The sequence below is a fragment of the Phalacrocorax carbo genome, chromosome 2 (genome assembly GCF_963921805.1).
Source record: "Phalacrocorax carbo chromosome 2, bPhaCar2.1, whole genome shotgun sequence".
Lineage (NCBI taxonomy): Eukaryota > Metazoa > Chordata > Aves > Suliformes > Phalacrocoracidae > Phalacrocorax > Phalacrocorax carbo.
In genome coordinates, this window is record NC_087514.1 from 124,566,274 (window position 1) to 124,581,489 (window position 15,216).

Here is a 15,216-nt window from a genome sequence, read left to right on the forward strand (position 1 = left end):
TTGTCTGGACAACAGCTTGTGTGATACAACCTTGATGTCAGCCTATAAGCACTGCTGTAACAAAAACAGATAATGCACGGTGACAAATAATGGTAATAATGTGCAAGAAGAGGCAAAGTCCCAATAAAAATGAAGTGTAATATCAAGACGGCCAATGTTATCTACCCATGTGTTGGGAAAATAAGGTTTCTGTATGTTAGATTAATTACTTTCCTGTTAAGATCTGGAATTCTACAGGAAATCCTCATATAATGCCTAGGGGTTCATGTTGGGAAAATGGTAGAGCTGTTTTTTTTCTTAAAATTTCATCAGTTGGTTCTGTAAGTAAATATTTGTTGCCTTTGTTGCAATTATATAATTCTATCTATCTGTTTTTAAGGAAATGAGTTTTTAGCCATCTGATAATAGTTACACACAATGCCCTATCAGGACAAAAAGTTGAAGAGCACAGAAAAAGGAACAGACAAAAATCCTCATGGGACCTCTATGAGGTATAGTATCTGATGTCTTTCTTTGAACCGCAGCAGGACCCGTGTGGAATTTGCACTAGCTGCCAAAGCAGACTGCTTTAATTTGAAATGCAGTATAAACATGACAACTGTTACTCTGGTCACAAAGTTTATTTACACCTTTGTTGATTTAACACATTCTGGAGAAGCTATAAATTCTTCTCTATGCAAAATGGGGACACTCGGCAACACCAGAAAACTTTATTTTCTGTCAGTAGCATTGTTGCTTGTTGACCTTTGCTCTTAAAAGTACTTTTATGTAACAATTAACACATATATTTATGATATTGTGTTTTATCCTAGGGATTATTGTGATCTTAAAAGACTTCAGTCTCTCTTAAATATTCAGTCAAGCAACCAACAGGTATTTTTCAATAACTATTACTTTTAAATAACTATTAAGCATGCTGTAGAATTATATAATTATAAGTAATGGCAATTATGGATTGTGGCAGATACTTAGGATATTGTGTTCCGTTATGATTAAACATGTTAGCAAAACCTGGTGTAGCAGATGTGGCATCACTTTTAAAATAATATTTATTTAATTATTTTTATCACTGCATATAGTCAAGTAGCCTAACAGATTTTTCTTCCATGCTGCTCCACAGTGTCATGAGAAGGTAGGCTTAGAGTTGTATTACGTACAATATTATGAAGAGTGGTAAAAAATATAAAATTTTAAAAAATCAGCATTTTAACCTTAAACAATTTGTCTCTGGAGGAAAACACTTCAGCTAAAAATCGTCAGGGCATAAATATCAATGCATGAAACTTATAGGACACAGTAAAATCTCCTTTACCTCAAGTCACTTAGTAAAGCTTGTGTTTGCCATTTGAAGCAAAGAAACCCAACACATGATGATAGGTGTGAGTCCTTGGAATGCCAGAACAAATTTTCCTGTTCTATTCCATAAAACTATATGACAAAATGACTTGGGGAATCATCCATGAGAGGTAGGAGTCATGCACTCCCTTCCTGGATAGAGCCATGGACTTGCTTCTGAGCCGAAAACTGAAACATGGGAGTTCTACAGTCTAAAAAGAATATGAAGGTTGTGCAACTGTAGAAGTGGGACAGGTAAGGAGCATAGATAATGAGCGTGTGTTGCAGATTCTATTGAGCTTTACTATTATAAATTTTAAGATGCTGTTCTTCACATTTTATATACCTCCATTTACTTGTTTTCCAGCTTTGCTTTACATCAGTTTTCTACCACATCAGTTTTGTTTTGCATGGGTTGTGTGTATATCTTATAATGGCAGATTATAGGTCCAAAGTTCAAGTCAGAACTTGAGAAAAGGTACTTTTGCTTGATAATATTCTTATAGAACTTAAGATTCAGTGTTTGACTAATGAGTACTATCCCTTTACTCCTTAGCTTCCAGCTATACATTTTGGAAGTGGTCAAACCAGTGTGACAAGAGCTCAGCAAAATGTCAAAAGCAATGAACAAAAACCCTGTGGTCAATGGCAAGAACTAGCAGAAGCTGTTGAGCTTGAAAACTTTAGGTAAAAAAAAAAAAAAAAGAAAAAGCTCTGAACATCTTTATGTATCTTAAGCTTCCCGAGGTGTTGAAGGCGTTTACATGTTCACTTACGCCTGTTACTTGTACTTTCACATTAACCCACTATTGGAGATATGAATTATAGATTTTTAACTTTCTAAACCTAACTGTCAATGTTCCTGCCTTTCTAAGTTTCACACACATGTTCCCACTCAGCAGAGGGTACTGTTGAGAGTTAATATAGTCAAGTTAAATAAAGTAACTGTTTCTTTATTTGGAAAGCTTGTATTGTGCCATTATAATAGTCCCAAATTATGCATGAGACGGACTGTTCTTCCATGTTAATGTCTGGAAATCTGACGTTGTGTTTTTCCATTGTAACTGCTGATATGACATTTCTTAATTTTTCTTGCTAAGTTTTGGCAATCTAAAATTATGTTGTGGCAAGATAATCAGCAATTCAGCATGTTTGTTTTGGTTCTTTTTTCCTTACTAGTGTGACCTACAAGAACGAGAGAAATTTTAGCAAACATCCCAAACGTGAGCTGTTTCAAGAGATCTTTACAGCTTTAGTTAAGAACAGACTTACCTGCAGGTCAGTATATTGAACATATTCGCACCCAAGAAGGGTCACTCTTTCTTGCTGTAAGCAAAGAACCAAGATGCATGGATAATGTTTCATACTGTTTCAACAACGTATACAGCATATGTGGTTTAACAATAATCCTCTGATGGAAACTGCCAGCTTCGCATCTCTGCATAATCTCAGTTTTAAACAATCACTTCTGTAATGGCTTTGAAGACCAAATGCTTGGGGTAGTGGGACGGAAAAAGGAAGGTCTGTGTATATGACAGAATTTGGATGACAGAAATTCTAACATTTGCTATGCGTCCTTAATTGTTTTTCCATATCTGGTATCTGTAATCTATGGTTTGCTTTTCTAATTTCATTTTTATTTTACTCATTTTACTTGTATTTTATGGACTGCTGCCTATAGGGAGATCGGTAGCTTTCATAAAATTCAGATGAATTGATGCTACTGTTCGTATTTATTTGTATTCATGTCTATAATGGGATTAGAAAGGGATCACTTATGCTGCTCTCACTTCAGTGCGGAAGAAGTGCAAGACCTTAAAAAAATAGGGGAAATAAAAAAAGATATTTTCTGAAAAAAAGAATGTTATTTCAGGATTTCTGTTACTATACACCACTGCAATGGGTTGTATTTTTCTTTTTTTAAAGCCCAAATAAATTTTCTGAAAAATCTTAGATGGTACAGAAGCTTAAAGGAAGAATCCTAGAGCATTTAAAGGTACTAATGTGTAACTGCTAGAATTTACAGAAGTACCTAAAAACCACCAAAAAAATCACATAGTTTGCTTATACCTGTTTCAGAACTAACTGGGGAACTAGGGATCGCATATTTGATTATCTAAATAGCAGTGAGTTTAAGACAGATCATTTAAGTGATTTGTAAATCTGGTACCTCTTTCTTTGAAAGTGAACTTTATCATTTCAGTGCCCACCGGTGGGATGTTAGTGGCTCAGCTTAATTCACCAAAAATCTAAGAATAACTTGCATTGTGTCTTCCCAAGTTCTATTTTTATGTGCCATACCTAGCTCGTGTTTTGGTTTTTGTTTTGTTTGGTACTTGTTGTTGATGACGATATAGCAAAACCAGCCTTGTATTATAAATGAAAGCAACCAGGTAAGGTTAATGAAAGAAGCATATATTGCTAGGTGTGTAAAACCCATGACATAAATGCAGTTACAAAGGTGATTTAGTTGCCCTTTATAAATATTTTACTATGGCTGCCATGGTGTCCTCTCTTTGGAACTACTGCCATTGCATTGTGTCAGAGTCTTAGAAACTGACACCCTCACCTGTTATTACATACTTTTGCTGGCATAACTGTGTTGGTTGGGGCACAAGAAAAAAATCACACCCACTTACTGGCATCACGGCATCACTGTGTCAGCAGAAGTTGTGACTGGAGGTAGTTCCATTGGCAAGAAAGCTGTGATCAGGTTAGCTTAAGTAGTGTGGATGACGAGTTTAGGTAAGCAGGCAGAAAAAAATCCTGCTGGAATATACTGGATATATACTCAGGTATCTGACGATGAGTATTATAAATTAAACTATAGTAGAAGAAGCCCTCAGGTGTTAATGAGGCCTAGAGAATTACTGTCCGTCCTTGGAAGTGTGACAAATCCATTGTTCATCCGTTAGTTGAAGAAACTAACTTCTGTCGAGTCAAAGCTTTTTGAAAGAATAACTTTGTAGAACCACTGTGATAATGATCTTCAGGCCACTTTAAAATCTGACCTACAAATTCTGCCTACCAGTATATGGTTGCTGTTTTCTTTCCATGAAAGTTTTGTGATGTTCTGAAGTGGCCAATTATGGAAGGAAGAATAATAAAAAATAGTATTACTTTGGGCAGAATATTGGCATAGAAGGGCTGAGATTTTGTTAGTATCTATTTGAAAAACATTTATTTTTATCAAAATATTTTTAGCCATTGGCATTGTTCCCAACTGCAAATGATAAAAAGGGAAGAGAACTGCCATGTCTCATAAACTTCTTCCGTTCCTTGGAAACTTGCCCAGATACTACAACAAAAAAACCACCACCGCAAAGATGTCCAATTTTGGGTTTATTTTAAATAGGAAAATGGGGATATATACCTTCAACAGACAATGGAAATAGTGATTCTGTTACTGGTATTTTATGCAGGATTACTGCCCCTGGATACTTTTTGCAAATCTGAGTTGTGTTTTCTGCCACGTGTCGTGCTGGGAAATTGTATGGACAGATATAAAAGAGGAATTTCCTTTATCAGGCACACTTAAACTAAATAACAAATTATTCCAAGGACTAATGGCATTAGAGTTTTTAAAACCGAGGATAGATTATGCTAATTCAAAAATTATTTCAAATCTAGCTATTTTTACTTCTGTAGCACCCATGTGGTTTTTAAAAATATTTTTGTGTAAGTGTGTTTTGTGCACTGAAGTTTGATATGTGGTTTCTCAGTGATTTTGCTCTTCTGGGCCTTGATGCAAATACTTAAAATAAGTTTATATCAAAGCATGATCAGTTTGTGCTTAGAGATAGATAAGCATGTACTGTTCTGCATCAGTTCAGTGATAAGTGATGGCTGGCAATGCTCATGTAATGAATCAATTTATTTAAAGCTGTTACTATATTTGAACATAAATGTTATTAAAAGTTCCATAGTATAGTATGTTGTACAGCTGTTGTAGGTCACTAATCTTCTAGTCAATTGATTCCTGAATCAAAGTGTTTCATCCAAGTGTTTTAACATATTTTTATTGTATTTGGTTTATGTTTTGAATATCTCTTTTACAGGGAGTGGGTTAATCAAGCTCCGTCCATCCATTTTCTTAGAGTATTAATCTGCCTTAGGTTACTAATAAGGGATCCATGCTATCAGGTCAGTATGTCAAAATACTGTTTCTTGCATGCATAAGAGAATGCATATAAGCATCATACATATGAGTTGTCATGAAGCATGTGTATAAAAATGTGCATTCTTATTGATGCATACTTATGCATACTTATTAGATGCATACTTATTATATGTAAGTACCTATGTGTAGGTGAAGATGCTATTTGCAAACAGATTCCAAGAGAGTGAATTTGCACTGTTACTGCATAACTTGCTCAGTTTCTGGAATTTCTTATGTAGTGTCTGTTGTTGCTAACCCTAAAAAAGAACCTGTAAATCTCCATAACAGATGGCTCAGTCGTTGCTCCCAGCCCTAGACTCCGTACCTGACATTAGCACATGGATGTGTAGAATTCCCATAATGTAGTAAGTGAAGGAAACTGAAGGCTGCCTATTCCTCCTAGCAGCCCAATGCTCTGAACTACAAACAACTAGCTTTTAATTTTATTCTGGCTATTATAGTTGTTATTCATAGGACTAAGCCTCAGACATCTGTTAAGATATTTGGGTTTGTGTATTTCTTTTCTATGTGTTCCAAAGCTTAAACTGTTTTTCCAGTTTTAGAACCTTTAAAATTTCACTTCTGTGTTTTTATTTGTCTTCTAATTATAAATAATTCTGAATTCTGGAGATGCTAAGCGTCTTTGGAATCCATTGACTTTGACCACTGGAGTTAAGGTTTCTACACATTCATAACAAACAGTATTTATATTCTAATGTTTTCTGTATTGTGACTCAATTTTTAAAATTTTAAAATTTTCTTTTAGGAAATGCTCCACAGCTTGGGCGGGATTGAAAATCTAGCTCAGGTAGCATTCCTCATAGTACCTTTGTTCATTATGTTGCATGTCAGTTTATTATGATAAGGATGAAATACACTGTAAAGAGCAGTGTACATATAGTCTTGGTTTATGGAAAAAAGCGAGTCTGTTCCTCTGTTTGCCCATAAGCAGTTGGTGTGGATTTTTTCACTAGTGCACAAAGCAGCTCTCCTCATATTTTAGCAGCATTTAACCCGGGACTTTTAGTTAGGAGGTTTAACAAATGCCACCTGAAGTGGGAGGAGGATTAAAAAAGTCAGCACAGTTGGTTCAGTCAAAAGAAACTGTAGACTTTTGAAGGAAGATGAGTAAAGTCACCTTGAACTGTAGCAAGTGACTTTTCAAAGGTAAAAGCATAGTGATAGAACGTTAAACAGGTTTAAACTTGGGGACTAAAGTATATTTGCATTACAAAACGTTGATAGCTGACTGCTTTTGTTGTACAATTGTTGTACAATAACTGTATTGTTATTGCTCTGTGTTAATGCTGCTTTACTCCTGGGTTTTTAATATTTGTTCATCAGTGCCAATTTAGCAGTAAGATATGACATATCTTGAATATCTTTGAAGTTGTTGGGAGTTTGCTTTCTAGAAAAAAAAGTCAGAATTTTTATGACAAATATATCTTTATCGAATGCAGTCATCGTTCATGAATATTTGTAGAGCCACCTGTAGTTCAAAGAACCAGTAGTGTGCTATTAGCCCATTGGTCAGTCAAGTGTTTGAAATGTCCCTAAAATTTCTGGAGTTAAAGATTGTTTCTAATGGATACCATGGAATCATAGAAAGTCCTAAGTTGGAAGGGACCCACAAGGATCATCAAGCCCAACTCCTGTCCCTGCACAGGACAGCCCCAAGTTCACACCATGTGTCTGAGGGCGTTGTCCAAGTGCTTCTTGAATAGTGTCAGAAATGGCGCCATGACCTTATCGCTCTCTACAACTACCTGAAAGGAGGTTGCAGCGAGGCGGGGGTCCATCTCTTCTCCCTCGTAACAAGCGATAGGATGAGAGGAAATGGCCTCAAGCTGCGCCAGGGGAAGTTTAGGTTGCACATTAGGAAAAACTTCTTCACTGAAAGGGTTGTCAAACATTGGAACAGGCTGCCCAGGGAGGTGGTTGAGTCTCCATCCCTGGAGGTATTTAAAAGAAGGGCAGACGTGGTGCTTGAGGATATGGTTTAGTGGTGGACTTGGCAGTGATAGGTTAGCGGTTGGACTCGATGATCTTAAGGGTCTTTTCCAACCGTAATGATTCTATGATTATATGACTGCCTCCCTGAGGAGCCTGTTCACCCTTCACCCTTTGGGTGAAGAAGCTTTTCCTAATATCCAACCTAAACCTCCCCTGGCACATCTTCCTGCCATTCCCTCGGGTTCTAATATGATACCCACAGGAACTGCTTGGCATTTTCCAGTGTTGTATGTCATTAATGCGTAGCCCTACTTTTTGAGGAGCTTGGACAGTGAAAAGCCTCCTGAAACGTTGGCAACATCTGCAAGCAGAATCTTCTGGGGCAGGAATCCTAACTGTATAATTGATAATAATTTTTACTATGCGTGTGTTGCTGGCATAGAGAATTTAAAAAGTCATGAGATGCAATTTTTATGATTTCTGAGCTTCTGCAGAACTTAATCTTTTTTGTCCTTTGCAGCAAGATAAAATTATTAAATGGATTTCTAGCACTCTGAAATGCAGTTTGAAAAAAGTTATAGCTGAGACTTTCAAAAATTCCTCAGAAATTTGGAAGGTGGCAGTAATTTCAAGGTGAATTGTGCATCCAAATCACAAGTCTAAAGTCCTTCATTAGACTATTTTATACACCATTAAAAACACGTTTTTTCTTTTTTTTGCGTAGTTTCAGATAAAAAGCTGTTCTCATTTTAAAGTGTTTTGGGGTGTTTTAATAGAAAACTAATAAAATTATTATTACTATTATTACTTTGCATTATTTGTGTCCTCTTCATGTGACTTTTCTTTCTAAATTGTGTGCTAATACTGTAGTTCTAGCCTGTCTGTACCATCTGCTTGAAACTGATGTAGTTTCCCTATACAGTGTTCTGGAAATTTCAAAATGCCACCATATGTAAGACTGATATACAAGTGATGCTATGAACCATATAATGATTTTTTGTGCTAACAAATATTACATCCTTGTGATAGTTCTCATTTTCTGGAAAAATATATTTAACCAGATAATTATTAGGGTTGTTAAAAAAGATTGACCACCTTTCCCACCAGTTGTCTGTGTCCAAAAAAACCCCAACCCAAATCCCCCCTGCAGTTGTGTAGGTTTTGTAGAGTCTGAGCCTGTCAGCTGTGTGGACTGAATATCCATCTGGTTGTTCCAAACAGTGGCCAATAGTAGGTGCTGAGGTTTGAGAGCAGAAAACGTGAAGCCGTAATTCCCTAGAAAATGCTTACCAACATCTACCAGCTTGCAAAGAAGGGAATTTTGGCCCTAAAAGTAGTTGTCGTTGTATTTGATAGTCTTCAGTGAGTTTTCCGTGTGGAATTTTACACTTGCTTTTTTTAAATTGTTATGCTTCCAAGATCTCTTCTGTTCCCTCACAAGTTTTACAGCAAAAGTATGTGGGATGGTGCAGATGCACCTTTTCCGTGAAACCAGTGCACCACCTACAGGCTATTTCTGTGCATAACACTCTACGTTTATGAATTCTTAAAACTATTTTTAATGGTATCCTTTATTCCCCCCACCCCCCCTTGTAGTATATGGAAACAGTAGCAAATGGCTATCTTGATTATGGAGAAGAGCAGCATAATGCAGACAAGCTGGTCAACATGACATGTAAGTGTTATAGCTGATAACAAAAATTATAAGGGCGCTTAGAAGTTTTTGTGTGAGGCTTAAAATGTTAATACCTGAGGTGGTCATTTAAGTAAGATATTACTAGATTCACCGTAGGCATCATCATACAAGTGAAAACTGAAATTGCTGTGGAGAAGCACATCTTGGTTTTGTACATAAGTAGTATTTCGTTAAGAAATTAATACCTCTTTAGGCACTGAAATAACAGAGTAAAATGAACGAGTCACGGTTCAAAGAGAGATTGTGCAGTGTCTTGCTTTATTTTCTGATTAGTAAAATGAAAACTATTAAGTGGTAAAGCTTCAATTTATATGACTTCCTTTGTTTCCATAGACATTTTCCAGAAGCTTGCTGCCGTTAAAGGTCAAAGAGAATGGGTTATAGCAAGTGGAGCACATAAAGTAAGTGCTTTATAAAATTGCTGATTATAACCAATTAGCTACTTAACTGAATGACTTTACGCTTTTCAGATGTGATCTAGGTGGGAGTAAATTCCGTATCTTGTCAAGCTTGTAAAGTAAGGTAATCTCGGCTCTGTGTTTTACAGATGTATTTGTAGTATCATCAAAACTGTTTCTTATATGTAAGGTAAGTGGCCTTATGCATGGTTATTAGTTGTTTGAGATAAATAGGTCTTAAATGTTTGGAGCAAACTAATTTGTATAAAATTTAGTACCCCTGTTTATACTGTCCTGAGCTACATGTTACTATGATATAAATTGGTTTATATGTTTTTTAATATAAATATATTTTTATTTATATTTGTATATAAATTTCTGATATGACTTTTCACTTATAAGGTATTCTGTGTCTAAATGGAGCGGTGTCAACCGAGATATCCTTTGCTATACATTACTATATATATACATTGCTATACATCTAAGGATCTGTACTTAACCACTGCTGATTTATGGCCACACTCAGAAACAGTAGATCAAGATCAGTATAACTAGTGCTTTGTGATTCTATTATGCTGCTGTAAAACATTGGCAATTATGATCAGAGAGTATCAGACAACATATTTTTAGAGAAGCTAGACAAACATGGAATTCACATTGATATAAATCATTAACAGAATATATGCAGGGCCTTAAATGACATTCTGCATTGCTTAAATATAAGCTGAAAATCAAGGCCTCCTGAAGCAAAAAGTTGATTTAGAACTCTGAAGTGTTTTACACAGGAGCAGATTTTTACAATGGTATATTAAGTTGGACAGATTCTTTAACGGTCAAGAGAGATGCTAACTGCAGTTTGAGAAGAAATGTCCTTGCTTGCCCTAAGACTGGGTGTATTCTAAGACTTCAAATGTGTACTTAAGGTGGATTTTAAATGTGCCTAAGACTTTTAGTGTATTGTGTAAAGGATTCTGTATCTTAATTTTGACTTTTCAATAAATAACTATATATATGTTTGAGTCATAACAGAAAATAACCCAATCTATATTTATCTTGTTTTGTGTTTCCTTTTCCAGACCTTAGTAAATTTATTATCTGCCAGAGACAGCAGCGTGCTTTTGGGTGCCCTCCTTGCTCTGACTAGTCTAGCAGAAAGGTAGGTTCAACTTAATGTGCTGTAGTTCACAATAAGCATTTTAATGTTATCTCTTGACACAGCATTAAAACTGCTGTTTATGAGAAGACTACAGTTTTTCAAAATGAGGCCTTGTTCTGTGGAGGTCTACGAGGTATGCTTAGTTTCTGCTGCTTTACTATAAAATTAAGTAGACGCTTTGGTCCTTGCAGCAGAATTCTTGCTCATGTGGAGAACTTTGCAAGACTGGAGTCATAGAATCTCTCTTTGCAATCCCTATGCAGGATTCTGTAATTCTTACTGACTTCCTGCATATAAAAATCTTTTGTGCTGAGCTCAATGTAACAGTGCTTCACAATAACCAGCAAGAATATTACTCAGTGTAGTAAATAATGAATGCATATACTCAAATCCATGTGTGTATATATCCTCTCTTCGCTAACAACTCCCTTAAAATAAGACATTTTTTCCTGGTGTGGAGATAAAAAAAAGAAAAGGAAGATACAGCACCTTTCATTCTTCATAATTTTATAGATGAAAAGCTGCTGCTTTTGCATTACTGTTCTGCTGACTTCCAGAGTTGTGTAATAACTTTATCTTCTAAATGAAAATTGTAAGGAAAATTATAAAACTGAAGAAACCAGATACAATTCGATGAGATCAGTAGAAATTTATTGACTAAGATTTCTCTGGATTTTCTCTTTCCCAAATTCCTTTCATTCTATTTCAGTTAAATTTTTTTAAATATCAGTATTAATTTAAATGATGTTATACATACATTTTCAACTTCCATTTAACTTTCTTCACAGAATTAAATGTGTTAAATTTGAACTGGGCAAGAAAGTCTTTGGAGTGTATTACAAATGCTTATGGAAATTATATTTGATTCTAAAAATGTACCTTATTTGCTCAATTTATAGTATGAAGAAAATTAAATACTCTTGTGTCTTTACTTTTATACCTTCACACTTCTTTTGTACTGGGAAAATTGGAAATTGTTGCAGTGTCAATCTTGACTCATATTTTTGTGGCTTTAAATATTTGTGTGCCCTGTATAATATTATTCCTGAAGACTTGAGGAAAAAAAAATTGGTCAAATGTATAAGGAGGGAGCTAAAGAGCAATGTGTTTTTTTCATATAATTTAATTTGATATAAATGCTAGGAATAATCAATTTGTAGTCCAGAATGTAGGGAGAAGATAAGTGAGCTCACCATTGTTGAGAACTTGCTGGTGATATTACATGAATACGATTTGCTTTCTAAAAGGTGAGACTTCGCTTGTAGATTGTGTTAAAATATTTTTTTTAATTTTTCATTTAGGTACATGTTAGAGCAATTAGATAATATGCTGCTTTAATAGACTCAAGGTAAAGTTCTGATACCTATGTATTTTCAGTCAGATATTGATAGAGCAGACTCTTTTCTAGCAGTTTCATTACAAGCTGTCTCCTCTCTCTCCAGCGATGGCCTGCAGCGTGGTGCGAATAAATTGCAATGTTAACATACAGTGATAGCAATTGCTTTTCTTGGTGCGTCTTCTCTTTGCTTCTGGCAGACCCAAGTGGTTAGATGGAAAGTGCGCTGAACTCTGGCAGTTCCTGGGATGCCCAATATAAACTAGTGAAAAACTGCAAGAAATATAGCTGTTGGAGTTTATGCTAGAGGCTGGGTCAGACCCCATATCCCTTCAGTCAGAAAATCATAAAGGTTCCTTCAGTTCTTTAAATGTCCTTTTGTCTCAGCAAAGCCTGCTAGTTGAGCCTAGTATATCTGCATTTCAGTAAGAAGCCAAAAGACTCTCAAATTTGATGATATGTCAATTATCCTATGACATTTAGAATTCTGAAGAGATTTTTTAAATTTCATGCTTAATTATTTCACACATGTAAATTGTTATACATATGATCAAAGATAAAGAAGTTGAATATACCAAAAGATTTTATTTAGACTCTGAGTTTGAAAGTATTTAGATTATGCATAAACCAAAAGTTTGTAATAAAAACCGGTATTTGAATGTAGACAGGGTGCTGATGAAGTACAGTGCTAGTTAAGAATAATTTTCAATTCAGATATGAATCTGAATTCATACATTTCCTCACACACATGCAGCTTTTTTTGCTTCAAGTGGGAATAGAAACCCCTAACCATATTTTATATGGAAAGTCCACCTTAATTGGAGTGAAGTTAATGAAAATCTTGTATAAACCTTTTAAATGATATATCCAATCCCTTTTGTAAACATAATATTCAAACCATACTGGAGAAGAATCACGATTATTTGTGGAGTTATTCTAATTCCACAGATGGACTTTAAAAGGTCATGCAGACAGTGCTACTTGTAGTACTAATGCCATTAACAAGAAGGTGGTACCACACATGACTGCAGCCTGCTTGGCCACCCCCATACACGGCATACATGGCTGTGTATGCTTGGCTGCCTATGCTGACAGTCAAGCTCAATGTTAATATAATTTCATCCCTTGTGCAAATTTGGACCACCACCTTTTTTTTTTTTCTTTGTTTAAAACAATGACTTTAAGCAGTTTTCTTGAATGTCTTGTTTTTTATAAAAGGTCTCTGTTCTTTCTTAAACATTTGCAGGTGTTTTCCTCTTTGCTAACTGACAATACAAAATAATGATGGAGTCATAGTTAAAATTTCTTGCTGATTTTTTTTTTTAGGCTCACAGCAGAGTTGCTACGTCTCCTCTGTGCAGAGTCACAAGTCAAAGAGCAAATAAAAATGTACGAAGGAGTTCCAGTCTTGCTCAGTTTACTCCATTCTGATCATATCAAACTTCTATGGAGTATAGTTTGGATTCTGGTCCAGGTTTGTGAAGACCCTGAGACTAGTGTGGAAATCCGAATTTGGGGTGGAATTGAGCAGCTCCTTCATATATTACAGGGGTAGGTTTTCAGTCCTCAGCATTGTGGCAGTTACATGAGACTCATAATTTAAGATACATTTCACCAAGCCCTATTTTATCAAATAGCATCTTTGTTCTGTTCAGCTGTATATGATGTTTGCAGAAGTTAGAAGGCTATTTAGACCATAATGAATAAGCTGTATTTTTTTCAGCTATGCGTATTTCATTGTAATCTTAAGGTGTTTTTCATAATTTCAGCGTATCAACTAAATAATGAATAGATTATAAATACATCATTGCTGTCTGCTTCGTTTTCCTATTAATTAGACATCTATTTAGTGAGCTAGTATTGTGAATATAATTGATGAAGGTAGTAAAGGAATTTTCTGTTTAAAGGCTTGTTTGCTTTTTCAGTGTATTAGCTAATTCAGCGAAAAACATACAAATTTTCAGAACATCAGAAATGGTTAACAAACATATGTTAAGCCTTTTTTTTTTACACTGCAATTTGATTTCCCCCCCAAAGGGAAAGAAATCTTGTTTCTGATCGCTCTTCAGTTGGGAGTTTATCTAGTGCGAATGCGGCAGGGAGAATCCAACATATTAATTTGTCAGATGATCTGAGTCCTGATGAGATACAAGAAAATACTTTCTCACTTCAAGCAGGTAGGCTTGTAAGGCCTAATCCTCTGTTATGCGTTTACTTACACTTGCGCAAAGGGATTAAAAATATTTAAAAATTGAAATTGTGAACTTTTATACCTGCTTCAGGGAGTGGGAGCACCAAGTCAGCTGTGTTTGTTTCAAAATGTGTAATACCAGCACATATTTTCAAAAAGCACACTTTTTTTTAGAAAGAAGCAAAGGATAAGCTATTAAGTACGTGGGAATTATATATATTTCTTCCACCTGTAAAAACATCTCAAAGACATATTTTTTTACTTTGTTTTTAGATTGAGATTATTTTTATTTCATCATATTTTTCCCTCTATCCAAATTTACTATGGTAGATCAATCGTGAATTGGTTATGATGAAAGCCTTTCAAAGTGGTATTTTAAAGACTACCAGTCAGGCAAGGGTTCCTCAGTAGATATGGAGAGAATCCCTTTTATAGGAGATTTCTCAATAGCATGTCAACTATCCATTCTGAAATGCCATCCGGAGGATCATGCCTTTTTCCAGTTACTATACAAGGAAAATACAAAATATCCTTACTAGGATTACCTGAGCCTTTGCAGTATCTTCCTGAAACCTGTAACGTAATACGCAAGTTATTTTGAATACTTTATCATGAGTGTTACCTCTGAAGAGCTGGTAATGTGAAATAAATCGCAGTACCAAAAGTATTGCCAGTGCAATATTGCAGTGTATTTCTGGGTTACTTCTGCCTTCCTTAAGGACTCCTAAGAAAGAGTAAGCACTGAGCCTACAGAGGTCCTTTTTAGTTCTGACCGAGTACTTGTTTATGTTTTTCGCCTTCTGTATTGCATATGGATGGCAAGGTTTTGTTAGCAGGGGGCCTGCAGAGGTGGCTTCTGTGGGAAGAGGTAAGGGATTGCCCTGTGCTGGACACAGCTAGTTCCGCTGGCTTCACAACAGACCCACTGCTTGGCAAAGCTAAGTGAAGCTGGTGGTGCATCTGTTAACACATGATTCAGAAACGGCAAAAAT

The 15,216-nt window shown here is 35.6% G+C and overlaps 1 protein-coding gene across 1 annotated transcript in view; it reads left to right on the forward strand.

Annotated features, from left to right (window-relative positions):
* Window positions 1-385: 385 nt before the first annotated feature.
* The window catches only part of NEK10 (NIMA related kinase 10), a 111,098-nt gene continuing 96,267 nt past the window's right edge, over window positions 386-15,216 (forward strand). The window contains exons 1-12 of the mRNA XM_064444242.1: window positions 386-491; window positions 813-873; window positions 1,892-2,022; window positions 2,515-2,613; window positions 5,394-5,478; window positions 6,261-6,302; window positions 9,044-9,122; window positions 9,477-9,544; window positions 10,618-10,697; window positions 11,858-11,944; window positions 13,360-13,584; window positions 14,071-14,210. Of these exons, the coding sequence (XP_064300312.1) occupies window positions 418-491; window positions 813-873; window positions 1,892-2,022; window positions 2,515-2,613; window positions 5,394-5,478; window positions 6,261-6,302; window positions 9,044-9,122; window positions 9,477-9,544; window positions 10,618-10,697; window positions 11,858-11,944; window positions 13,360-13,584; window positions 14,071-14,210 (1,171 nt within the window). The 5' untranslated portion in view covers window positions 386-417. The remainder of the gene's footprint in view (window positions 492-812; window positions 874-1,891; window positions 2,023-2,514; window positions 2,614-5,393; window positions 5,479-6,260; window positions 6,303-9,043; window positions 9,123-9,476; window positions 9,545-10,617; window positions 10,698-11,857; window positions 11,945-13,359; window positions 13,585-14,070; window positions 14,211-15,216) is intronic.